This window comes from Pelecanus crispus, chromosome 1 (assembly GCF_030463565.1).
Source record: "Pelecanus crispus isolate bPelCri1 chromosome 1, bPelCri1.pri, whole genome shotgun sequence".
Classification (NCBI taxonomy): Eukaryota; Metazoa; Chordata; class Aves; order Pelecaniformes; family Pelecanidae; genus Pelecanus; species Pelecanus crispus.
Window position 1 is genome coordinate 17,117,150 of NC_134643.1, and position 27,712 is coordinate 17,144,861.

At 44.1% G+C, this 27,712-nt stretch overlaps 1 protein-coding gene across 1 annotated transcript in view; it reads left to right on the plus strand.

Moving 5' to 3' along the window:
- Positions 1 to 4,135: 4,135 nt before the first annotated feature.
- SLC2A13 (solute carrier family 2 member 13) overlaps positions 4,136 to 27,712 on the plus strand; it is a 166,658-nt gene continuing 143,081 nt past the window's right edge. The window contains exon 1 of the mRNA XM_075725358.1: positions 4,136 to 4,691. Coding sequence (XP_075581473.1) covers positions 4,136 to 4,691 — 556 coding nt within the window. The remainder of the gene's footprint in view (positions 4,692 to 27,712) is intronic.

Consider the following 27,712-nt stretch of genomic DNA (forward strand, 5'->3'; position numbering starts at 1 on the left):
CGAAGAGACAGGAGCTAACCCCTGGCTCTTCAGGCCTGGGGGAGTTCTGGGCACATGCACAGAGCACTCAGTAGTTTTTCTGGAAGGCATTTTCTGATGTATGCCATGTATCAACAATACAAAAGCAGTAAAATCCTGTAATTATTCCTGCTCTCTGCTGAAACACAGAAAATTGAGTTTCTTAAAGCTGGACCAGTTCTTTGATCTAGTTCACAACGCCACCTTGCAAACAATTGTGCAAACACACCTTAAAGGAGAGAATGAGGCAGTGCTGCAAATCTAAACAGTGTTTCAATTAAACATTTATCTCTTGAAAGCATAATGTCATGCCTAAAATCCACCCAAATCCTTCTTTGGATCTGACCCCCCTACCTTAGATTACTAATCATACCTACTGCATTTTGCATTACTGTGAAATCATTTATAAGTCAGCTCTTATCATGAAATCCAGTACTACAGAGAGATGATCACAATAATGAAAATCTACACACAAACCAAATAAATCCTCCTCTTTCTCATGAAGTCAGTCTTTAATGTAGCACGTCCCGCAGCTGAACTTCTTTTTGTGTTTCTTCAGGGAATCCTTTTAAGAGATAAGCTTGACAGCATGATCTGATGAGAAATTATGTCTGTTTGTGATTGTGTTGGGCCAGCAATGGGAAAAAAAAAGCTTTTTGTTAGCTCTCTTGAGTCTCTATTAACTGTAACATACAGAATGCCTCCAGCTTCTGAGATGGCTGTTAAAAAGACAGGTTGTTTTTGTGACAGCCAGCTCTTGTGACAATATTCTATGAAAGCATCCATTCTAGCTGGCTAGGGATTTGGTGTGAATATTTTCTGTTTAATGCAGCGTCCCACATTTTTTATTTGGGGCTTACATATAAAAAGTATTGAGTGCTGCGCTTGTTGGGCAAGTCTGGAGACTTCTGGAATGTTACTCTCCTGATCTCTCAGAAAGATCTCTCTCCTGATGGCGCTGTAGAAATGTAAGCCAGTCTGCTTGTGGAGAGCTGCCAGACCTCAGGGGAGTTTCTTGTAGCACAACATAGCTTCATTCCTGATGCTACAACCTGGAGCTGTTTGCCTGGATCTTGCTCTAGTGCTGGGTCTGGCCCTAATGGTCTGTACAGGAGTAAGGAAATGTTCTGTGCCAATCACACCATATTATCCAAATCTTGATTAAAAACAACTGAATGTTAACATGTGTTTAATTTTTACCCAGTTCAGGTTTCTCACACGCTCAAACATGGAAGCTGACCTATTGTATTTATAAATCCACTACCACATCTGTCACTAACTGCCATTAACTACCCAGACATTATAATTCATTATGAATTATCACTCCTTTTAGTACCTACAGCTCACTATTTTATTTAGTCAGTATTATCTGGACCACAGTGTATCAGCGTTTCACAGCTTGCTTTGAGGCAGAGGCAAACCACTGAAGAGGCTGAGTGCAGCTGGCCACGTTGGACTTTGCTCCCTCTTCTAATTTTTAAATTCATGTGCCTATGACTAGTACAGCTCACAAGGTGTGGGCTGAGAATAACTGATCCAATTAATTACCAAAATTCTCCATCTAGTGGCTGGCCTCATTATCAGGACCTTTACAGAAGACAGCAGGAAAATTTTAGTATGTGCCATTAGATCAGACCTTAGGAGTGAGACACAAATGATAATCACAGAATCATAGAATTGTTTAGGTTGGAAAAGACCTTTAAGATCATCCAGTCCAACCATTAACCTAACACTGCCAAGCCCACCACTAAACCATGTCCCTAAGCACCACATCTACACGGCTTTTAAATACCTCCAGGGATGGGGACTCAACCACTTCCCTGGGCAGCCTGTTCCAGTGCTTGACAACCCTTCTGATGAAGAAATTTTTCCTAATATCCAATCTGAACCTCCCCTGGTGCAACTTGAGCCCATTTCCTCTTGTCCTATCGCTTGTTACTTGGGAAAAGAGACCACCCACCTCACTACAACTTCCTTTCAGGTAGTTGTGGGGAGCGATAAGGTCTCCCCTCAGCCTCCTCTTCTCCAGGCTAAACAATCCCAGTTCCCTCAGCCGCTCCTCATAAGGCCTGTGCTCCAGACCCTTCACCAGCCTTGTTGCCCTTCTCTGAACATGCTCCAGCACCTCAATGTCCTTCTTGTACCGAGGGGCCCAAAACTCAACACAGTATTCCAGGTGCAGCCTCACCAGTGCCAAGTACAAGGGGACGATCATTTTCCTTGTCCTGCTGGCCACACTATTCCTGATACAAGCCAGGATGCTGTTGGCCTTCTTGGCCACCTGGGCACACTGCTGGCTCATGTTCAGCCGGCTGTCAACCAACACCCCCAGGTCCTTTTCGGCCAGGCAGCTTTCCAGCCACTCTTCCCCAAGCCTGTAGCATTGCATGGGGTTGTTGTGACCCAAGTGCAGGACCTGTCACTTGGCCTTGTTGAACCTCATCCAGTTGGGCCTTGGCCCATCAATCCAGCCTGTCCAGGTCCCTCTGCAGGGCCATCCTACCCTCAAGCAGATCGATGCTCCTGCCCAATTTGGTGTCATCTGCAAACTTATTGAGGGTGTACTTGATCCCCTCATCAAGATCATTGGTAAAGATATTAAACAGAACTGGCCCCAGTACTGAGCCCTGGGGAACACCACTTGTGAGCAGCCACCAACTGGATTTAACTCCATTCACCACAACTCTTTGGGCCCAGCCATCCAGCCAGTTTTTTTACCCAGCAAAGAGTACACCTGCCTAGGCCATGTGCCGCCAGCTTCCTTAGCACAATGCTGTGGGAGACGGTGTCAGAGGCTTTACTAAAGCCTAGGTAGACAACATCTACAGCGTTTCCCTCATCTACTAAGCGGGTCACCTTGTCATAGAAGGAGATCAGGTTGGTCAAGCAGGACCTGCCTTTCATAAACCCATGCTGACTGGGCCTGATCACCTGCTTGTCCTGTACGTGCCGCCTGATGGCACTCAAGATGTGACTTCTGATGTGACTTCTATTTTCCACAATACTTGCATGGCACCTGGAGGACTCTTCCGCGTACGCTGCCTTCCCGAGGAACCGGGCGTTCCTCGGCGCGCACCTGCCATGGGCAGGCCCCGCTCTCCGCCGGCCACTGACAGGGCTCCCCGGGGCTCTGTCTGACCAGATCTTTTGTCTTCATCCTGGTGAAAATCCCAAAGAAAACCGCTTAAAGATGGAATCATCAAAACCCTATGCTCTACTTGAAGTATAAACATGAGAACAAGCTCCAAACTTTTCTCCTGTAAGTTAACAAACCACTCCCTCTCTGAAAAACTGGTCAAAAAATCTCCTTTTCTGTCAGCCAGCACTGTAGAAGATCACAAACGCGAACGTTAAACGCCGTGTTTCTTCAAATGTTTCAGTCATCAAATTAGCTGTCATTTTTACGAGGGTCAGGCGCTGGGCCAGGCCGCCCGCGGCAGCGCGCCGAGCCGCGCAGGGAGGCGGGCGGGGGGGGGGGGGCAGCCCCTTCCGCCCCGCACGGGCGGGGACTGCCCGGCAGAACACCCCCGCCCCGGCTCCCCCAGCGCCGCGGGCAGGCGGAGCGGCCCCCGGGCCTGCGGGGCGGCTCAGGCGTTCCCTGCGGGGCGCCCACCCGCCCAGGGTTCCCTCCCCGCCCTCCTCCCGCCGCCCGCAAGCGCAGCCGCCAGCCCCGCCGCTTGCCAGGGCCTCTCGCCAGGGAGCGCGGGCGGCGCCGGCGGCGTCGCGGCGCTCAGTGCGCAGGCGCGGCGGGCTGCGCTTGCGCAGTGCTGTGCGCCACGGCGGAGCGGGGCGGGGGACGGCCGGGCCCGCCCCCTGGCGCCCGCCGGGCCGCGCTCGGCGCTGTCCCCGCCCGCCTCCGCCTCCAGCTCCGCCTGGGCGCTGGGAGCGGCGGCCGCGGCGGGCAACTTCCCCTCAAGTCTGTCCGGCGGCGGCGGGGGGGACTATGCGACCCGGCTGAGCGCGGCCCGAGAGGGGCGGGCGGGGCGAGGAGAGGCGCCGCCAGCAGCACCAGCAGCAGCAGCAGCCGCCCCGCCGCCGTAGCCAGAGTCGCCCGGCAGCCGCCCGCCTCAGCCCCCTGCCCTCCCCCGGCCGGGGCGGGAGCCGCCGCGGCCGTCCCATGTCCCGCAAGGCCAGCGACAATGTGGAGTACACGCTGCGGAGCCTGAGCAACCTGATGGGCGAGAAGCGGCGGCGGCAGGCGGACGGGTCCGCCGGCTCGGGCGCGGCGGCGGCGGCGGCGGGCGAGCGGAGCCTCATCGCCGCCGAGTCGTGCTCCAGCCTCAACAGCGCGGCGTCGGGCGGCGAGCTGGAGCGGGCGGCGCGGCGGCAGTTCCAGCAGGACGAGACCCCCGGCTTCGTCTACGTGGTGTCGGTCTTCTCCGCCCTGGGGGGCTTCCTCTTCGGCTACGACACCGGCGTGGTGTCGGGGGCCCTGCTCCTCCTCAAGCGGGAGCTCAACCTGGACGCGCTCTGGCAGGAGCTGCTCGTCTCGGGCACGGTGGGCGCCGCCGCCCTCTCCGCCCTGGCCGGCGGCGTCCTCAACGGGCTGTGCGGCCGGCGGCCCTGCATCCTGCTGGCCAGCGGCCTCTTCACGGCGGGGGCCGGCGTGCTGGCCGCCGCCCGCGACAAGGAGACGCTGCTGGGGGGACGCGTGGTGGTGGGGCTGGGCATCGGTGAGTGCCGCGCCGCGCCGCCCCGCCGGGCCCCCCCCCGGCCGCTGCGGAAGGGCCCCCCCGGACCGCGCCCGCCCCGCTCCGGCCCCGCGGGGACCCCGGCTCTCGCCCCGCGGCGGGGAGCGCTCCCCCGGGAGGCGGGTTTCGCCGAGCCCGAAACCCGGCCGGCCGCAGCCCGTTGCCGTGCGGCAGCCCGCAGACAAAGGGCGCGCCGGGGCGCCGGGGGTTGGGGCGCTGGGCTGCTGCCGAGGGAGGGGCAGAGCCGGGCTGAGGTCGGGACCGGGGGCTGCGGGCGACCGCGGCCGGCGTGCAAGGCGGGGGGCGGCTGTGCCTGCCCTCTTCGCTTTTACTTACGGGCCGTGCAGTGCTAGCCCGTTCTAGGGCAGAGTCGTCTGCTTTCTGTACGAGGAGAACGGTCTCGCATCCTTTCTGCGAACGCATCTTTAGGGTGGTCTGTCAGTGTCAAAGCTCACACCCCTTCGAAGCTTTGCATTTGAGGGGGTTCTGGGAAGCCAGGAGGAGATCGTGCCTGTCCTTCTGAACTGTAAATACCTCTCTTCTGATTCCCCGCACAGCTTTGCTTTTCGTTGGGCACTAAAGGAATGCTTTTGGGACAAAATGAGGCAGTAATCTCTCCCGTCAAATGAGATGACACTTGCTTTGGAAGGCTCTGGCTTTCATTAATAGCATTCTGGAGAACTGAATGTGAATTGGTGCTCTTAGGCTGCCTTCCTATATGCGTTGCATAACTTGCAAGCAGTAGGTTCTGACAAAACTTTAGAGTTATCCCAAAGAACTTGAAGTGGTGAGGAGTGTTTCCTCTAACCTTTGAGAGTGGTTTCTGTGCCAGCTATGTCCTAAATATCCTCAGAATTTTGATTGCTCTTCAGCTGCCATCCTGTCAGGCAGTGATTTGAATGATACTCATCATCCAAGATGGTCTGTATGAGGTTATTCAGAGTCCTTGGACTATAGTATGTACGAAAAAAAGAAGAGAAATAAATCCTTCTTACTGTGATCTTACAACCCTTCCTATCTAAAAGCATGAGGACAAATTGAGAATTAGACTTGTTTTCCTCTACATAGCAAAGTTCTGTTTCTTAGCCATTGAATAATTTTTTGAATTCTCTGGCTTGTTATAGACACACTTGCTGTGATGCAATTCGTGGTCTTATTAAGGAAAAAAGTTAGTGAGTCATTACAAGGGCTGTCAGAAATAAAATTGGCTCCATCCTTGAAAGGGCTCATGCTGGTTTTCCTGTACAGTAAGGGACATCATCTTCAGGTTGCAGTTTTCCTACCCCAAGTTGTGGTGTTGTTATTTTTTAAATGCTAGCCCCTGCATTTTTTTTTTTTTTTTTTTTTTTAATCAAGACTTAAGACTGCAGAATGCTGATAACATTTGTTATAATGTTCAGGAGACAAGAGAATTGAATTTGACTATGAGGTGGCAGAACAGGTATTTTGATGGCAATATGTAGTACATATGTTTAGTGTTATATAGTAAAAATACCGAATTTGGCGTCTTTTTGTGTTTGTAAAGCTTCTCATGTTCTTTGTTGACCATAACTGGTTACATTGGCAACTTAGGGGGAAGAGAGAGGAAAGGGATGGATGGTTTGCTTGACTCTTGTGTACGTGTGTCTTGTAGAGAGATATGTAGACAATTCCAGCATGCCTTACAGTGGTGCAAATAAGTGACACTGGTATTGTCAGAGGGATAGAGACTTGCGGCTTAATATATTTAATATAGAAAACACAGAAATGGAAATTGGGAGCTAGGGGTTGTTCTTTCATACAGCCGTAGATCTCTTGTGTGGTCTAGGGAGAGAGATTTCTCTTTGGCCTCTTTCCACAATGGGGACAGAGGTGGTGGTTCTGCTGGGGCTCTGGAGAGCTGAAGTAAGGACCGAGAAATGTTCTGAGGATTTTGGAGCACAAAGACACTAATTTGTACTTGAAAAATATGGTCTTTTCTCCTTTTTATCAAAGGTTGCTCTTCTTTATGTGATGGAGCTTATGGCCAACAACAAAGCATTACCTTAAATTGCTGTGACTGAAGCATCCAAAGAGACTCCAAGAATTGCAGAGTCCAATCCTAACAGGGTTTATTTTGCAAAAGAAAAAAATGTCATGGTTCAAAACTGTTCTCATACAGCAAACTGCAACAATCTCTGCATTAAATCCCCCACCAGAGGGAGTCTGGACAATTTCATGAAGCCATTAGAAATTGGTGGAACTTTTAACCAGTTTCTTCCCTTTCTTCTCTTGGAGCCCTCTGACTATCATTTTACTGCCCACAGTGAGCAAGAACTTCCTAGGATTGGTGTAGGGAGGTGTCTCAGTAATGTGACACTTCAGTGACAGTGCGAGCTGCTGAAATGTAAGGGTGCGATGGTGTAGTGTTATGAAACGCTTTCCTACCTGCAAACCAGTAAAAACTTTAGCTGTGTATAATTTTACACATTTTTGAGGTCTTTTTCCTGTAGCTCTTTGCCAATTGCACCTCAAGAGATCTACTCCAGAAATACAAGTTTGCTTGCATTCAATAAATGAATTGCTGTGTTATGGGCAGTGCTGTGGTGCTGTAAAAGCAGATGCAGTGATCGTTACATGGGACTTCATTCCGCCCTTGCTGGTATGGGTGACTGTGATTTATAAAGGGCTACAGTTAAACTTTCAAGGATGAAAACCACACGATATATGCTGAAATGAGGAACATTTCTCACTGTCTGTCTTGTCTGTTTCTTACCATTTTCCATAGAGCTGTTTTGAGATAGAAAGACTCTCCTTTTCCCCCTGGCAATTACAGAAGGAGATGTTTCTGGAAAATAAAGAGCTTCTCTCAAGGACAAGCCAAGTCCTCTTTTATTGCAAATGTTGAATAGATTTTTATGGTTGGAAACAGTTACGTTCACCTTTCCCCTCTATTCCCCCAGTGTAAATACAAAATATAGGTAATGCAGAAAAAGGGAAACCGTGTTCAGCATTAGCTTAGAATATGCTTAGATCTTTTCAGGTCTGAATTTCTACATACATAGTTCATGACAATGTCAGGCAAAAGGGCTTAAGAACAAGGTTATGGCCATCATTCCCTCCCCCATGCCTGCCCCTTCCTGAGCAGCTCTGGTGTCCCTAACTTTAGGAACTGGGCTGAGCCTGGTGTCAGGAATGCAACATTTGGATGGATATTCATTACAACAAACGTGGGCAAAATTCAGACATTTAGGAAATTGGATCGCATGCGCTCAGTAGCGCTTCGTATGAGCTTAGCTAGGAAAAACGTCATTGGTACAAAGCATATGTGGACCTTCTGCATCTGATAACGCTGAAGGCCTTAGCCTGTTGCTGAAGGGTGACCAACCACACTTGGGATTGAGGGTCAGCATAGGTTTGGCTTGTGTTGGCTGCTGTAGTTTGCATGCTTGGCAGGAAAGCCAGGTTCTTCACTTGGCTCATCTTTGGTCTGTCCTACCAAAGTCTGAGGACAGGCCGGAACTGAATCACCAAAGGTTAGAGCTAGGCATGGCTGTAGATGAGAGCTAATTCTCCTGAAAACCTGCTGCTGTGAGAAGGGAGGTGGAGAGTGAGCACAGTAAGCACTGGGACTAAACGTAATGGAGACTAGAAGGGATAATAATAAATGGCTGTGCTTGCAAAGTCACTTCTTTCTTAGACTGTAATCAGTCCAATGTCCTAATTTTACAATCGCTTTGTTGTCTGAACCCATTGGCCAGATGTGTTTCAATGGCTCGCCATTCTGCAATGGGAGCAGTTTATCCTTCTGTCATCTGTGGATGCTGAAGGTTTTAAGCCCGCAGCTGATGTATATGGGCATTGGCATGGTGTTTCAGGTAGTGTGCTGTTGAGATCACTTTTTCAGGAACGTTTATGTACCAGCTGTAGAAGGAAAGCTGTTTGAGCTATGCAGAGTTCAGGAAGTGACAGAATTGAGCTTGCTCATGCAGAGTTGATCTCTATCTTAATGTACAATCATTAGCTGGATGATTAGATTCTCCTGTCTTGTTCAGCATGCAGAATAGATGGTGCTCAATTAATGATCAGATCTTTGGTGTTTTGTTTTCTTACTCAATATGTGGCTTAGGCGTTACTCAGTGCACAGGCTACCCAAGCCCTCGTGAATGCAGAGTTACTTCTTAGGACTACTGTCTGTGCATGCAATGGGCACCTGACCGGTTAGGTGCCTTGTCTTCTCTCTCACCCCTGTCTTTGCTGGTATGTGATGTATCTTCATGATGTGAGGCTACTCCTCACTGCTTGCTTTGTGCTCAAAATGTCTGTAGTATTTTTTTTTTTTTTTTTTAAAGGCTGTATTTGAATGTGACATATGTAGTGTTCCTGGTAGCATCTTTTTACTGCATATGTAGGTCACTTTCTGAGCAGTGGAAACAAGATTGTACACAGAATTAGGAAGGAGTGAAAAGCGCTGACATATGGTTCAGGGCTCCCCTGCTGAGACTGGCTTCTATTGACAGTAAGGGCCAGTAGCAAATAACAAAAATAACCAAATTTAACCAAAGGACTTGCATCATTTAGCGCCAACTCTGTATTATCTTCACAGTGGTTAAGTAAAGGTCCACCGTATGAGCTGGACTACCATGTATGCTGTGAAAATATTGGAAAATAACCAGTATGACCTCTTGCCTATTAAAGATGAGGTTATGTGTGCTGGTGTTTTGGTTTGGGTTTTTTTTTTTTTTTTTTTTTTTTTTAGTGTACTACTGTCCTGGTTTCAGCTGGGATAGAGTTAATTTATCTGCTCGAGGGTAGGATGGCCCTGCAGAGGGACCTGGACAGGCTGGACTGATGGGCCGAGGCCAACTGTATGAGGTTCAACAAGGCCAAGTGCCGGGTCCTGCACTTGGATCACAACAACCCCATGCAATGCTACAGGCTTGGGGAAGAGTGGCTGGAAAGCTGCCTGGCCAAAAAGGATTTGGAGATGTTGGTCAACAGCTGGCGGAACATGATCCAGCAGTGTGCCCAGGTGGCCAAGAAGGCCAACAGCATCCTGGCTTGTATCAGGAATAGTGTGGCCAGCAGGAGCAGGGAGGTGATTGTTCCCCTGTACTTGGCACTGGTGAAGCCGCACCTGGAATACTGTGTCCAGATTTGGGCCCCTCACTACAGGAAGGACATTGGGGTGCTGGAGCGTGTTCAGAGAAGGGCAACAAGGCTGGTGAAGGTTCTGGAGCACAGGGCTTATGAGGAGCGGCTGAGGGAACTGGGGTTGTTTAGCCTGGAGAAGAGGAGGCTGAGGGGAGACCTTATCGCTCTCTACAACTCCCTGAAAGGAGGGTGTAGTGAGGTGGGTGTTGGTCTCTTCTCCCAAGTAGTTAGCGATAGGACGAGAGGAAATGGTCTCAAGCTGCGCCAGGGGAGGTTTAGGTTGGAAATTAGGAAAAATTTCTTCACGGAAAGGGTAGTGAAGCATTGGAACAGGCTGCCCAGAGAGGTGGTGGAGTCCCCATCCCTGGAAGCGTTCAAAAACGGGTAGATGTGGCACTTGGTGACATGGTTTAGTCTAGCCTACCCTTGATTGGTTTAGTGTGGACTTGGTAGTGTAGGTTAATGGTTAGACTGGATGATCTTAAAGGTCTTTTCCAACCTAAACAATTCTGTGATTCTATAATTTTCTTCCTAGTAGCTGGCATAGTGCTGTGTTTTGGATTTAGGATGAGAATAATGTTGATAACACACTGATGTTTAGTTGTTGCTAAGTACTGCTTATGCCAGTCAAGGACTTTTCAGCTTCCCATGCTCTGCCAGGTGCACAAGAAACTGGGAGAGGGCACAGCCAGAATAGTTGATCCAAACTGGCCAAAGGGCTATTCCATACCATATGCGTCATGCTCAGTATAGAAACTGGGGGGAGCTGGCTGGGGGACAGCGATCGCTGCTCGGGAACTGTCTGGGTATCGATCAGCAGGTGGTGAGCAATTGCATTGTGCATCACTTGTTTTGTATATTTATTCATTTATCATTATTCTTATTATTATTTTCTCTTCCTCTGCTATCCTATTAAACTGCCTTTATCTCAACCCACGGGTTTTACTTTTTTTTTTTCCCCAGTTCTCTGCCCCATCCCACTGGGTGGGGAGGGTGAGCGAGTGGCTGTGTGGTGCTTAGCTGCTGACTGGGGTTAAACCACAACAACTACTGAGCTTTTTCAGGTGCTGTGTATTTTTATCTTGGAAAAAATTACAGATTAATCTCCTCCTCCCTGCCCCACCCCCCTGTGGAAAGCTCTAAAGCTTCAGTCTGTTTTTATAAGTGAGTGTCCACCTTTTTTTTTTTTTTTTCTTAAAGGATTTTATAGTTTAGTACATTTTGGAGGGGAAATTCACCCTCGGCCCTCAAACGTGCTGTGCTGCTTCTCGCAGATGCTTGTAATTTTCAGTTCACAGATTCATAGGCTATTTTTTCCTCCAGAGACAGCAGTTTGTTCGTATAAGCATGCATCAGGGATGGAGGGGAATGGAAAGACAAATAGCCACATTGTTGGGATCGACTCTTGTACTGCCTCTGACCAGAGATGCTCACCCAAGTTTCCAGGATCTACAGCTGCTGACGTTACTGTGTGTGCTGAGGGTCGGATCTCTGCATCTTAAGAGCTTAGTCTGTTCTGGTGCAAAAACCTCTGGGAGGATGTGTTAGCTTCTGACTGGAGCTGTGATCTTGCAGGGTACCAGGAGTACGTTAAGATGACAAACTGTATCTTCTGAAGTCCTCTAATTTTGTGTGCATTTGACAGGATACACAGTGCTATGCTCAGTTCACTGTCATGCCAACAAGCACTGACTCCATTATTGTTTTGTCTGATGGTGTAATACAAAAAGATCACCAATTTATACATAAATATTGCTACCTTTGGCAAATATTTAGTCACCATTTCAGAATAAAGTATTAAGCACAGAGAGTTATATCTAAGAGACTTTTTGGAATGTGATTCTTCAGGAAACTGTTTAAAGTCATAAGGGTGGTAGGGTTTTTTTGTTTTGATTTGTTTTTTACCTTTGGGGCTTTTTGCTGTTGTTTTTGTTTAACTTAAAAAAACAACCACAAACCCCATAGTTCATAAACCTTGAAACTGATTTTCTGTCTCTAAAACATGGGAATCTTGTAAAATAGTTTTCCCTGTATTTGGTCAAACTGTTCTATCAAAACATAATTCCTGTTGTATTTTAAGTATTTTTGTTCATTTTGGAAAAAATACAATGCATCTGGTTCATATGTGACATAAAATCGAAACTTTCATGATCCTTTTACTCTATAAAAAGGCAACTTGGAGGAAGCTTGCAGTGTTAAACACAAGTGTTTCCTTACCTATCTTGAAAAATTCCCATAGGTGGGCTTATTTTCAAAACGCTTGTTTGCTACAGGAACAAAAGACCAGTGGCATCCATTTATCATGATGTTAAAGATAACAAATCGTTCAGCTGGAACTGTTGGATTTGGGTGACTTGTTTGGCTGAAGCTTATACCAGTCCCATCAGCAGAGGCATAAGGCAGGACATCTGAGGATAGTCCAAGCAGCAGATTTGAAGTGCTGGCTGCTGTCTTCTGCTGTGCACTGTCAGAATATGCACTTAATTTTTATTCTGAGTGTACTAGCATGTACTTTTCCAGTTGTATCCTGAGAAGCAATGAAAAAAGTAAAACTGCTGAAAGTAGATGCTGAAAAGAAGGGGGGTTTTAAATTATCTTTTTTCCTTATCTCATTATCAGTAGACTTCAAGATAATTAATTATAGCAGCTGTATGCTCTTTAGTGGGTTTTTACAGAGTATATTGTATTTCTAAATACATTAGTTTCTTTTAAAATGTAGTATTTTATGAATCTTAGGGATTATTCCATGAAAGTATGGTAAGCTGTTGGGTTGCAAATCATAGAATCATTTAGGTTGGAAAAGACCTTTAAGATCATCCAGTGCAACCATTAACCTAACACTACCAAATCCACCACTAAATAGAGTATCCTATGGAAGTCCTGAAAATTGATGATTTCTACTTAAGGTGGCTGGACTCAAACTGGACAATTGTGGCTGTGCTGCATGCTGGTACCGCAGAGGTATAATGGGCCTGATAGATAGCTTTGTTTGCAAAATTGTTTTATGGGCCTTCATTGGTGAAGAATTGAGTTTTCGTATCTGACCTGCACAATCAGTGTTGCTGGCGCGAAGCTTGTGAAGAGGCTGGGTCAGGTGGGACAGCCATTGGAACCGCTGAAAGCCTTAAACCAGCGACCGATGAGAATCAAGGAAGCAGAGTTCTCCCTTTGGTTTCTTTTTGCAGTGATTATGCCTGTGAACAAATACCAAGAGAGGCAGTTATTTAATATGTTGTAGAGATCTTGTGCAGCACAGCTCTGGATGAGCATGTAGTCATTTCACGACTTTAGCTAAACTGTCTTTCTGTAGGTCTTATGATGCAACTTGAATGCAGACTCTTCTAAAATGTATTTTGCTTACGATAATTGAAGAAATACAGCTTTAAAAAACCAGGATTTCCTGTTCTTTCTATTTCTGATCTTCCTCTGATTTGTTGCAGGTTTTAGACATGTGGTTTTATTAAGGATTTATTCAAAGCAAATGCCTGTTCTGAAGGTGGATTTTTCATAGGTGGTTTCTCATTTTGACTGTTTATATACCCAGTCCCTGAAGCTGGGTTTCTTAGCTCAGGGAGTCTGTCCCTTCTTCCTTTGCAAGTCCCTTACAGATATGCTGCCTGCATGGGTGAAACATCATGCTGTGACCTCAGAGCCTCCCTCACGTCTGGCTGGCTGTGGATAGGCCATGGCATGCTTTCAGCCATGGTGTTAGCAAATGTGTTCCCGCCTCCCCCTTGGTTTGGTCTCTTACTTGGCTAAATAGCACGGATACCTGCCTCTTCTGCCATTGGAGACCGACTTCCTTCTCATGTTCCTCCTCTTCAGGCAGTGAATCCTTGTTTGAAGTTCCACGTGTGCCCTAGGGATTGCTCCTGGGTTGACTTTGCTGGGAGTTCAGCCATTTCTTCATGTGGCTGTTGTGTTAGTGGGCTCAGACACTGAAGCAGTTGTGTGGATTTTAAAAAGAAAAAAAAAAAAAGTGTATGCTTATTGATACATGCAACTTTTTACCTTGGGCTTATTCTTTAGTTGTCCCTCAGGGGTCTTGTCCCCCCTGCCCTAGAGATGGGTCTTCCAGCTGCGTATATTCAGGAGCTGTCGCCCCAGCTTCACTACTTGAACTTTCTTCCACCCTCCCTGATTTTTCAATTCTCCCTTTGTAATTCAGCGAGGGAGCAGCTCTCTGGAGGAGGTTTGCCCTCTGTAGCTAATCTGAAAGGCTTCTTGGTTCTCATTAGAGCTGATGTTTTCCAGAAGCACCTGGCACTGACCTCGGGGCTCATCCTTTGCTAGTGAGCATTTTACATCGATGAATGCGTACTACTGCTGCTCCTGAGTGATGAGGCAATTTCAAGGCAAAAAAAAAAATTTCTAGGCAGTGTGGAAAACCCCGGCGATACCTGATGCTTTTAGCACACAGGCTGACAGGCACTCTGCAAGGCTGAACGGTCTTAAGGGAGAAGTGGGGTTTCCTTGGGAGGCAATTGCTTCAGGCCTCAAATCTAGACCTTTCTGGTCTCTTTTCAACACTGTGTATTTGGGAAGGTCTGAGTTTTCACAGGTCTCATGCCGACTGGTAGCATTGAGGAGCTCTCTAATCTAATCAACAACCAGCCAAGCCCATACAGCTGCGTGCTCCCTTGTCTCTGAGGCAGTGATGAAGTGATTGTCGATCTCTAGATGATAGACGCAAAACCAGAAGATGCCAGAAATGGTGGAGGACCTGCTGTACAAACAAAAACGTGTATCCGAAATTAGATTCAGTCGGCAATTGCTCATTTTCATAGTCTAGACAAAATTAAATAGCTTTAGAAACCTATACCGTGAGTGGGTGCCCTAAGGCAAGAGTTTCCCAGGTTTTCCCAAGAGTGGGAGTCTCTGTGGGCTAACTTTTTCTGTCTTGGACAGAAACAAGGAGTAACAGCCCTTCTGTCTCCTTTTGGTCAGGAGCCTCATGTGCATCGTTTTCTCCACTGTTGCTTCTCTTGCAAGCTTTCAGGGAAGTAAAACCAATAATTGTGGTTTTAATGTGCCTATGGACGTAATCACTTTGGGGAAAAGAAGATTATTTTCCAGCAGCTGGAAGGAAGTATTAGGGCTGTCTTTGTGTTTATCCACAGCTCTTCTACTTTCTTCTTGTACTCTGGAGACCCAGGGGAATGTGTTCCAAGTTGGAAAGAGCGGAAGAGCCTGCCTGATGTTACACACATTGTATTGCCCATTCTGTGGGGTGTGCGGTCTTGTAAATTGGAAATGTGTTCTAGTGAGCACTGCTCTGAGAGGAACACCTACTGAAGTGATCACTGGCACTTCAGTGCCAATGAAAGAAGGTCTTTAATTTCTGATTGCTCATAAGAAATTGTGTCCTGTTCCTTCTCTCAAATACTTGTTCTATGCCAGAAAGGCATAGAAACCCTACAAAGCCTTGAACAATCTACCTTGTTTAGTAACTTCTGATAGTTTTCCAGGTATGTTTTTGTAGTTTTAGCACTCCTGCTCTTGGTTCATCAGATAAGACCTTTGAACTTAGGCCTACTTGAAGGCTCAACAGTTTGAAATTTAAATCCATCTTGAATTGATCGCACCCCTAATGAATAGGTGGATGTAGGATTTTTGGGTTGGGTGTTTTTTTTTTTTTTTTCCTCCAACCTGTTGGTTGATCCTGTCTGACTGTTGTCTTCGTGCTGACACAGTCATAAAAACATGAAGACGACCTTAAGTAAGTGTCATTAAATAACTTCTTGTTGTTAACAGCTGCTACATTACTATCAGAACAGTGCCATCATTCATAAGCTATCAATCACATTTATTGTAATCAAATAGAAAAAAAAAAGTTAGGTATTGGTAGTATTTGAAAACGATAGTACTAATCTTGATTTGTACCCTGCTCTGAACTGCCTTCTGCATTTCAGCCAGGTCCTGCTGTGGCATCTCTCCCACTTCCAAGGGTGAGAGAGGAACAGAGCTACAGGTATTCCTCCTTTTCCCTAGTGCAGTACCAGAGCAGAGCTGCTGTGCCCAGAGGAGCAGGAGGGGAGAAGGGGCACTAGTGCCACCCTGTTCCCATGCCCTGCGATGCAGTTCAGCCTCCAAAGCAAGACCGGACCAGCTGGTGGAAACAGGGAGCTCCTGTTCCCATCCCTCTGTTTTTCCTCCCTTAAATTACCATTGATTCTTGTCCAAAGCATGTAATAGTACTACAGTACTTGGTAGTTATCTGTGATTCTGTGGGTTTTTTAACCAGTGGTATGAAAGATTCAAACAGTGTGGCCCATTACTTTTTTACAGCTCTAAGAACTGTCAGCACTTAACCTGGAGAAAATACAGTTGTTGATTTACTGTCTCTTCAACTGCACATTCAGAAATGGATAGGCAGTCAGGATTCAGTAATTTCTTTAAGGAAGAGTTAGGTGATCCTGGTGCTGAAGACAACTACCTGCTGAGCATGTTGCAGTTTTCTCTTGTGCTGCTGAACCGGCAGTTGTAGCATAGGCTTCACATTCCACCATTCAACAGCAAACAGTATCAGGGAATTATGGAAGAAAAAAAAAAAGCTACTATCTTAAAGGTGCTCAGAGAAAGGTGGAAGCAAAAGCTGTGTATTGCAGCTAATAAATATACTTAATAAATTACTTATTCCTGAGCTTTTTATAGGAAAAGTGGAAGATAGCTAAATATATTGATGAAAGCTATGATGTTGAGGCTGGAGCAACTTCAGAAATCTAGAAAGATAACTGAAGTGCAGAGCCTATATGAGGTATTGGAGGCAGGGAATGTTTTTGCTGCCTGTTTGAACATCTAACTGGAGTGCCATTGGGAACAGGGAGAGTTGGGAGCCTAAGCTCTAGTATAGTTGATGGAGGATGTTATATCAGGATCCCAAAGTCAGATGCCTCAAGTCAGAGCTAGTACTCCTTTGGAATCTACCTGTCCAACATGTGATAGTAGGAGAGAAACACTGCTTCTTACAGTATTTTTTGTGTGATTAAGGTTCAGGTCAATGTGCTATATTTGTTATTCCTAGCTGTATTAGGATTTACTCTGCCTAACTGTTATGTTGAACTTAATTTTCTGTTTGTAGCTGCCCACCTAGGAAGTTTTGTTTATTCTGTGAGGTTAAGGCCATAAAATCGAAGGGACTTGCCACTAAGTACTTGTTCTCTTGATTTGGTTGGTTAATTTTTTTAGGGTTGTTGGTTGGAGCTATGATGGATCCTGGGGAAGAGTCTAACATCTGCAAAAGGCAGTGTGGTAATAGATGAACTGGAGCACAGTGAGCCTGGAGGAAGTACTGGTTAAGACCAAAGCTGTGTGTACTTTAAGCATGCACTTCAGCAAATGTTTGCATATGAGTGACCTTTTTTGTTTGCTCACAGGTCCTTGGTTATTGGACTGTTGAGGTCAGTAGTAGCTATGTCGGCACAGGAATGGGGAACCTGCCTGAGGGGAAAAGGTAAGTCTGGTTTTATTCACTGTGGAGTTCAGCAGCTAAATCTTCTGCCTCATAGAGTCCCTGCTCCTGCATTAATCAGGCACTGCTGACCTCACCAGTCCAATTCACATTGGGACAGCTTGGTACAAATGGAAAGCCAGAGCCACCCAGACAACTTCAGGGTCTTGAAGAAAGGGGTGGAAAAGACTAAATGTTGTACATAGGCATTCGTGGTGTTTTAGCCCAGGAATTCAATCACTGTGGTAGTATTTTGAGCTGAATACTGGCATCTGGTTTTGTGCTCTATGTAGTTCTGGACTAGGAGGAGAAATAAAGCACAGAATGGAGATCCTTTCACTTGTAATGATTGACTGGCATGTTCCTGGAAAAAATCATTGGTGCATGTAGCAGAAATCTGGGCAGACGTTGAGTAGAACATTACACAAATAATGTCAACTTCTCTTCTAGTGAGTGGGAACGTACTTTACTAAATTCTTTGAAAGCTTGGATGAGAAGGTACTGTTTATCTTCAAATGTAACTTTGGGGCGGGGCACAATAGCTGTCTACACCTGTATGCTCTATGTGATTACCTCTGTGCCTCTTGCTGTCCTGCAGGTTTAGGGCTTCCCTCCTCTCCTGACCCCAGTCTGCAGTTTTAATAGCTAGGGTAAGCAAAATATTACCATGTTCAACAGCGTGAGTGCTTCTGGGAAAGCTGTAGTTTCAAGGCATAATTTTTAGGTCAAGCTCCTTTGTTGTTTTGCTTTGTTTTGTGCTGCTGATGGTGACTTTAAAGTAAGAAGGGATGCAGCTTGCATTTTGACTTTGATTCTGCCTATCCCCACCTATTTCTGAATCTTCCTTCCCTGGAGTCAAAACCTGTCTGTTGTATCAGTCTGCAGGGCCTCTCCCTGATACAAAGTTAATTGCTTTGCCTGACACCCAAGTACTATCTGGGCGATTAATCATTATCCTCTTAGATGTGGAGTGCTCCCTTGCACAGAAGGAAACAGTGCTCTGAGAAATGCGGCAGTGCAGAGAAGGTTTTTCCTGATACCTCAAGATCAGCAGGCTTGTCTCCTCTGTAATACCGATTGTATCTTTAGCAAGATCTGCGCCACTTGTTTAGAATACTTGTGTTTTAGTCTATTCAGAAGTTAATTCTCAGTAATTCACCCTGTAATGGTGAAACTTCTACGGCACTGTGTGCGTGTTTTCTGGTTTTCCTTACCTAGAATCTTAACCTGTTTCTGACTGTCTTAATAGGGCCTCTGCTCATGGTCGTGCACTCCCTTGTATCTTTCATCCATGAGTATGGATTTGTTTGTGTGACTGTTCTGGATGGGTTGCTGAAGCATACATCCCTATGGCTGTGTGCTGGTTGGATGAGGGCAAGCCTGGCCTGCCTGTTAGCCTGCTGTCTCAAACTTTTGTGTTAATTCTGCTTTTCTTCCTAGAGGCTCTTTCCAGAGTACATGAAGTGAAACTGTGCACGCTAGGTGTGATGGGGACTTCTTATGGACCACTTTGTTACAGTCAAACTATTCAGTTTTACAATTTGTCTAGCTGCAATGGCTTCTTATCCTCAAGTTTCCCCTATGACGGAGCTTCATTTGGACTGGGATGTAGGGAAGTCATGCTCCTTGCACTGGGGCAAAGGAGGGGGAACTGGAAGTGTGAATGCTAAAGAAGCATTACTCAAACCTCAGTAACTCACCTGCCACGCTTGTCTTTCCTGGCCCACATCGGTGAGAAGGAATGTCTGATCGAGGCCTCCTAGACAGTCATGTTGGGAAGTAGGAATCCAGACATCTGGAGAACTCTCGTGTGTGCATGTGCAGGAAGAATTGAGTAATGAAATAAAATTATATTGATGGGTATTTTAATTAGGAGTTGTTTGTATTTTTGTGGTGAGAAAAAATGTGATTGAAGGTGGCTGTGCAAGAGCATACTGTAAACCAATTGTGCAGATTTTCAGGATTAGTCTGTTGCAACAGATTCCACAGCTGTGCTCTGGAAGACAGGAGAAGGTACGGAGAACTGCTTTGGGGTATGGAGCCGTTCTTTCTGCTGCTTTAAATTTTTTATTGAGCGGGAATATGTAGTTCTTGGCTTAATTCTTTCTTTGTTAAATTTTTATCAAGCATGGATGTGTGTTTCTTGACTTAGATAACGTGGACTTGTATGGCCTAACACCTGCACGGGGCAACTAGTTTTCATCTGTGCTGTGGCAATGAGCAAGAGAGAACGTCAGGAGGCCTGACTTGGCACTCTCACCAGTTGATTCTATTGACATTACAGCAACATTAATTTCTTTACCTCATGATCTTGATAAACTACAAATTAGTGCAGTACTTCACAGGAGATATGAATCTGTTCATCAGGTAATTGTAGGTTCATATAAAATTAAGTCTGTAAGGTAGATATGGATGTCATACTGAGCTGCAACTGAAAAACTCAACTTCAGGCAGATTTGTTAGAGAAGTTTATAAGACTTTTAAGCTGATCTTCGAAGATGACACACATATTTCTTCGTAAATGCTTATATTCATCTTCTATGATATTTTGCTTACAGCAATGCTCTTTCTTGCTTGAGCAGATGATTCAGTTAGTTGTAGTAAAACATAAAAATGCCTGTGTGCCTACTTCTCAGTCTTGTACAAATATGTTCCTAATATAGCTGAATCGTCCAGAAGCAATGTATGGCTCTCTTTGGATTTCTATTTGTTGTACATTATCAGCACTTAAATACATGTATCCCTAAAGCAATAATAGGTTGAGAAGTGTTTGGTCTACTGTGTCTCCTTTTCACAGTTGCTCTGCGTGTTCTTTGGTTTAGATTTCTATTTGTCATGAGTTATCAGTCACTAAAATACATACATCCCTGAAGCAATAATAGACCGAGAAGCGGCTGGTCTGCTGCATTTCACTTTCACAATTGCTCTGTGTGTTCTGTACTCTGAAAAGTCATCCTGTTACAGGATCTGTAGCCATCAGTTTTCTAAGTCACAGTAAATTTTGCCAATACAAATACCAGCTTGGGTTACCTGTCCTAGGAGCTGGAACGCGTACAGTTTGCTTGTGTGCTGCAGAAGCAATAGTAGCAATGACGCTATCGTGAGAAAAAAATATTTCATGCTAATACAAAGAGCTAGAGGCACGTAGCCTTGAACTCGTCTTGCCATACCGTGAAGTTTTTTGTGTCATGCAGTTTTATGGTCTCAAGGCTGAATTACAACAAGCTTTATGCTAAAGTAAGTTAAGTACGTGCATGTGGTTGTTTTACTTTGCCACTTGGAAGGCTTTCTAACTTTAAATACTGCAATGAGAAAATGTCTGTTGTACTGTTGAAAGGCCTGATTTGCACATTGTGAGACCCCAAATGTCTGATGCCCTGTCTTTTGCTAAGTAAACATAAGACCAATCTGTAATTTCTTGGATTTGTCACTTCCTGGCCAATTGATCTTAAAGTGACTGTGGTCCTTTATGCCTTCATTTTTCCTTCTGTAAGGTGGGGCTGATATTTGCTTGCATTTTCAAAAGGCATTCTTGGACTTACTAAAAACAAATAATAATCTTTAATTTTATCAGTCATAACCTGTTCAACACTACAGTTTCTGTGAAAGGGCTTCACAGTGTGATTTTCAGTTTCTCGGATAATTTCTTCTACAGTCAGATGTCTTCTCTCCTCTTTCCCTCCTTGCTGTGTGTTTGGCCTTTAGACAGGCAGTACTGTTGGTGGTACTAGTCAGAGAAGCCTGGGTTTAGGAAAGCCTGGTGTTCAAATCTTACTGAAATGCTGGTAAATTATTTGTTACAATTAATAGCTGTTACGTCATTCCCAGTGGGTTTTGTAACTGTAGGTAATTCTGCTTAACTAGAAGCACAAACCGTGCGTTAATAGATACATATATACAAATTGTCACATACTTGTCAATGCACAGAAAAATAAGATTGCCAAAAATCAGCCTAACTCTATAAAGTATTTTTAAGATGTATCTCAGTGGAATAATGTAGACTTAACTTCCAGACTGTAATCTGACATGCTGTATCACTGACTATGCTTATTCTTCCATTACTCCCACGAGCCTTTTCTGTTCCTTACAAGCAGTTGGCACAAGAGTTGTTAAAGGACTTGGGTACTAAATGCTTTTGGTATTTTATACCTAAGCTTGAGTTTTCTGATATAGTATATTGAAACACTACTCAAAGGGTCTGTATGCCTTAGCAATTAAAGAGTCCTTTAAACTAAGAAAAGAGAGCAATGTAAACTCAGAGTGAGCAGATGAATGTGGATGTGAACTTGACGGTATTTGAAAGGTGGATCATGCTGCACCTGAAGATGACGAGCAATAGAAATTTGAATTGCTGAAAGCACATGCTGCATTGGAAGCACAGTCTGCGCGAAGTTTTTCTAGCTGTTGTATTACTGCGGTAGGTCACAAGTATTAAGGAAGGGGATTGTGCTATTAAGGAGGTTGTCTTTGGTGGCAGGAAGAGTAGCATTCTGCTAGACTAGAGGCTTCTTCCCAACCTCATCTACATATAAACCTGTCATCAACATGTGTGCTTTGCAATGGGTTGTAAAATTTTATAGGGAAAATACTATGGGTTTATTATTTTCTTACTGCATACAAGTATAACTGCTACTAACTGGGCAGGTAGGAGTGGTTAGTGAGTAATTCAGAGATCCAGTCACCTATGAGCTGTTTTGTGCTTCGTTGCCGGTTCCTAGTGCTTTATTAGAAGCTATCACAACTGGTTTCTTTCCTACTCGCAGTTACTCTATTAGTGCTCAGTTTAATCATTCTTCTCCAGTGGGTAATTAATTCTGCCTCCTGATGCTGCTCTCCTGCAGTATCGTCAGCACTCCCTACCTTTTGTTTTGGGAAATAAGGAAGAGCATGTAGACCAGAGATGTTTTTAAAATGTAAATAAAAGTAATTCTTTTTACTTTTGAGTGAAAATTCGATTATATGGAGCTAGGTTTTACTGTAATTGATACTTCAATTAGATCTTGCTTTATGAAAACTTAATTAAAAGATCAGGTGAAATGTGACTGGATTATAGCGAAAAACAAGATGGGAGACAGTAATTACTTCATAGGGTTTCTTTGGAGAGAGTTCTATGAGGACTTGGAGCTCCCTCCCTGCTCTGGTGTTAGGATTTTCAGTTATCCTCAAGTATGAAAATTTCTTTGTTAATTTTTTTCTGTGAAAGTAGAGTAATCCTGTAAATGCAGAACTTACAAAGTTTGTTTTTCAGAGAGATCCTGGATTTAGTTGTTTTTCTTGGTGTTACCTTGTGCCTGAATTTTTTCAGTTAAAACTTGAACCCGACATGAGAATGTCTTGCCACTTTGAAAGAGAACGTGGCTTCATTTTAACTGTAAACGTTTCAGTTTTAAGGATGGAATCTGCTTCTTAGTGGGAGTAGATACGAAGGAGTTAAATAAAATTAACAGGAGGTTCCCCATAGTAGCTGTGCCTCAGAGTACAAAAAAGCTGGGGCACGTAGGGGCTGGGGGGGACAGCAAACTGAAGCAGCAGAATATTTCATTGCCCAGTTAGTCATCTTATGACTTACAGTGATTTATTGCAACTTGCACAGTGGAAGTCACAGGAAAAGCAGATTTTTATCTTAACAAGGATATTTGCTGCCTCTATGTTAATTAGAGTGGGACTGTCAGGTATGCCATTTTAAATGCCAACTTCTAATTCCTCTTAAAATTTCTTGTTTTCACTATTCTCTTATTGGATAGGGGCAACACAGCAGACTGCCAGATGAGAGAATCAGTGCAGTGCTCTGAGTTACAGAAGGGCATTTTAGATACTGATCTGTATTTCCTTTTAATCTTTAGGTTGTCTAGAGTTACCAGGGTCTTGTATCAATTAACAAGCTTTACTGAGAACATCACAATGTTTGCCCAGCTTTCACTGCAGGCTAACCTGCAGCTCTTCCTGAATCCTCCCCTGCTCACACACCCAGGGAACAAAAGCAGGGCAGGAAAGAGCTGCTCTGCGGGGGGATCTCAGGAGCTGTGCTCCTGTGATCTGCAGTTCTCGCATCCGTTTGCTCTGAGCGCTATTATTAATGAGGAGGTCTGCAAAGTAAAAATTGGAGTAAAGCAACCCCGTTAGCAGAATTACATCTGTTGTTTGGAAGGTGGCTGTCCAATGCGTCTAGAGGACTGCAAGTTGTCAAAAGCTGAAAGCCATGAGAGCAGCATCTGCCAGGTTTTCCTGGGATCTTCTGTCCTCTACCAGTCTCTTCCCTGAGGCCTTGAGACTTACTGCTTTGTTTTTAGGAAACTGTTTGGCCATTTCCTTAATAAAATTTAGCAGTAGTTTCTTCCTGTGTGCAGCATCCATCCACTCCTGGTTAGCTGAGACTTTCCTCAGCTTTTTGTCCCTTAGATGTTGGTAATGGAGTAGTTGATCTGTTCCTATTTTCCCTTTAGCACTTGACAGCTACTGTCTTGTGGGTTTTTTTGGTTTTTTTTGTTTTTTTTCCCCACAAATGCAGCAGCCTTATTCTTCACTTGTAACATCTCCTTTTTGTCAGTATAAGCAACTGATGGAAGTAAATACACACCAAAATAGGTTAAAGTACTGTTGTACCGCTTTGACAGCTTGAGTATTACGCTGTGAATCCTGCAGTTGTGACTGCTGATCTAGACTATCGCAAGTCATTTCTAGGAGTAAACCTATGTGGCCTGAAGACCAATTCTGGTTTGTCCGTCTACTAAGGACAGTCTAGTGCAAGATCCTTGTCCTAATAGTCAAAAACCTTTCTGAGACTTAACCGCTTTACTTGAGAGATCCTTACCTGGGATTCCTCCATAGGATGTTCTCCTATTACAGTTAAATTTCACTGGCACCAAGCAACTGTTATTGAAATGGTAGCGGGGAAACTCCAGACCCTGGGGAGAAGTTGCGTGGAAGCTAGACATTTAAGCTGAGCTGCTTCTCCTAAAGCAGTGTGCAGCACTTGGACTATAGACTTGAGATGTTGGCTTAACCCGTGTGCACTGGGAGCACCCTTACTCTTCCTAGCATGCAAAATGTGCACGCCATGGAAAGTATCTTGAGGAAGAAGTACTATGCTGATTTCCACCCCCTGCCCCAAGCTCCAATACTGCAAGTATAGACATTGGTTATTTTCCCACGTGGTCAAAAAAAATGTGTTTTATTATCTCTACATGGATCACTTGTGTTCGTAGACACAATCTTGTTTGTGTATGAAACCTCTAGTATAGAAGGAAACTGAGCAGTCAGTGTGACTCATATTTTCATTATAATGATAGTTATACTTACATTACTGTCATGAGTGCTACTTGCATTATAATGATATAATTGAAACTTATTTTTTAAAATCAGACCTCAGGCTGTGAAAGGCTTACAGGGCTTTTGTTTATTTTTTATAGTTATAAAACCATATAACTGGTACCTGTCTTCCTACAAATCATGCTGTTTCTGACACAAGTGGGTAACTAAATGTAGTAATTCATGTCAAAATACAGTTTTCTGCATTGATGGTTGCAATGTATTTACCCATTGGAAGCATGAAATTACTGGGAATGTAAACTAGACAGAGTATTTTTGTGAATTGCTTTCCAGAATAACAAATGAACACATTCAATGTTACTCCATAGTTTTTGTCTAAAATACTAAGTTTGCAATAAGATTAGTCTTTCTAGATTAGTTTTTTTTAATTAGTGGCAAGCAGTAGGTACGAGAATGCATTTTTCTGCTTGTCTTCATCTTCAGCTGCATGTTTGGAATCAGTTGCTGGACTTTTGGCTAACTCAGTGAAACCTAAAGCAGTTTACAGAAAAGTTAACTGGTTTAACTGTTTTAATAATTGCACTTGTAGAAAGAGGCACTGTTAAAACCAAGTTACTTCGTAGTTGAAGAGGGCTTTCAGGTATAAGTTGAAGGCATGCTTTTAGCTGAGCTGTAGTTCAGCTTCTAAAGCTTGTTCATGTTTGTTTAGATATCATTTCTCTTAGAATTATCTTAAGCTGGGTAAAGCATCACTGTGCTAGAACTAGAAAAGAAAAAAAGGTTTATAAACAAAAGTGCAAAGTTGGAAAGGAGTATTCATTTTATGAGTAGCTTTCAAATCATTACCCTTGTCCTCTGAAAATAAAATTGCTCTGCACAGAAAATCCTTGCTAAACCTTGAAGCGTTCAAGTGTTGCTCTGGGATTTTTGGTGTGGGATTTTTTTTTTTTAACCATGTAAAGATTGCACGGTGTTCCTAATGCTGGCTTTCTAGATATATGGATGGTTCTGCAGATGAGTCCTGCCAAATCTTTCTGGCTCATTATAAAACCATACTTCCCTGCTGGAAAATGCTGTTTGCTTGGCTGAGTCAGCAGAAAGAGCTGGATGGCCACTCCTCAGCCACTCAGTGCTTGTTGCGATCTCGCGCCTTAGCACAAGTCCACGTCAGCCACCAGATCAAAAGTCTCAAATGGGAAACGGAGTAGCTGAGATAGATATGCATCCTGATCTGCTGCCTTGCTGGAAAGGGAGGAGCCACTGGCTGGAGAAACAGCTCCTTGCCTTTGGCTGTGACTGCCTCAGGACTTGGCCAAGTTCATCTGCCTGGTTTTCCTAGGTGTAAGCAAGCAGTGTGTTCAGTGCATAGTCTGCATGTGCTAAAGAATGTCTACAGCAAAGCACTGCTTATTTCAACTGCTATTTATTTGAACTAAACGCTTCACTTTCAAAGTAGATTAAGTAATGCTTGTCTTACGTGTTTATACAAGCTGTCGTAAAGAAAACTACGATGTTGTATTTATAATTTTCAAGTGAAAGAAAAATGAAATGCTCTTATTTTCTGAAGTGAGAAGCTTTTACAATATGGTAAAAAAAAAGGGTTGCATTTAGTATTATAAAAATCTATGCTGCTTCACTCTTTCACAATGAAAGATCTTCTGCAGCTAGTAAGTTCACAAAATCTTTGCAAATAGTGCTTGATCAAAATTAATTCAGAAACAAAACAAATTAGGACTTTGGTTTTGGTAGCTTTTAGTCACTTTTAGGACTGATTGTTAATCTCGTATTGTTATAACGGTTCAGAAATGTGCTTCTTCACAGTTCCTGGTACCTTTCAAGTAGAGGGAGCCATAGCAAATTCAATATTGAAAATTAGTGATACTCCCTCCCCTGCATGCCTGTGTGCACAGACACATACCTTTTGAGAGAGTTTTTCCTATTTAGGCTTTCCTAAAAAATTCTGTTCCAGAAATAATTCATCTGCTCCTGTCTGGATCACTTTAGAAAAAGGAGAAAATATATTTCAGTGTTGAAAGTTGCTATATACAAATTGATAGCTGTGTAGGTGACCCAACAAAAGACTCTTAAACTCTTTTGCTTATTGAAAATGTAGGTGTAGGTTAGCAACCAATTACTTTTCTTGTATATTTTGAAGAAACTGTCACTGATGAGCTAGCTCAATTAACTACCAGTTCAGTTATTACATTTTTATGATAGATTTCTTTTAGGAATCATTCTGATGAATGTTTTGAAGTAATCTGAAACAGGGTAAATCTTAAAGCTAGATCTGTAGATAGATTTGGGCAGCATGAAGGGAGTAAATTGTTTTAAACATGCCAGCTTTCTGGAATGGGGTCTAGAGCCATGCGCTACAAGCACAGGTTCCCATTATGGCAGGCTGTGAGCAGGAGGTCCCTCAGTAGGATACCCAGGAACTAGGGCAGCTGAGTGGCAAGAGGCTGAGCAGTGTTCCACAACCTGGATTAAAAGGAGTATATGCTGGCCATAAAGAAAGGCTGAATATGGGTGATTAATTCTGGGTTTCTGGGAAGTGTAAACTGTGATCTGACATCTGTAGTGCTAGGCATGCTCTTATGCTTTGGACAGTTACGACGAAGATCTTTGCTTCAAATTTTCTGGATGTTTAGCTTGATTATTTTGTCTTTGGTTAATTACATCCCACTCTCTCCTGACTTTGCCACTCAAAATAAATTTTCTGTTTACATGTTTTTGGATTACTGTAACTTTGAATAACCTTAAAATAACTTTGGATAGAAAAAATTATTTGTTTTAAAAATTCTCTTCCTAAAATGAGCTGTTCTATGTATAGTACTAATGTTGAGGCTGAGGTTGAATAGGACCATACAGTTAAAGTGGTTCTAACACTTAAAAATAGTTACTTTCATCTGACCTTAAAAACTTTCTCAGTTCTGTCTGCTTTCATGTGAAATTCTCTTTCTGTTCCTACTGTCTGACCATTTTCCCAGAGAAGAAGTATTTTTTCCCCCTATGGCTCTCCTGCTTACTCTTTTGGTATCCACATTGTGGCATGTTATGTATCCCCCTCTGCCTTGGGATGTTATTTGATAGAACTGAATGCCTGCAGTTTTCTGGCTGTAGGTAGTATTTTTTTATTTACTCTGTGTGTGTTATTAAAGATTCCTGCAAATTT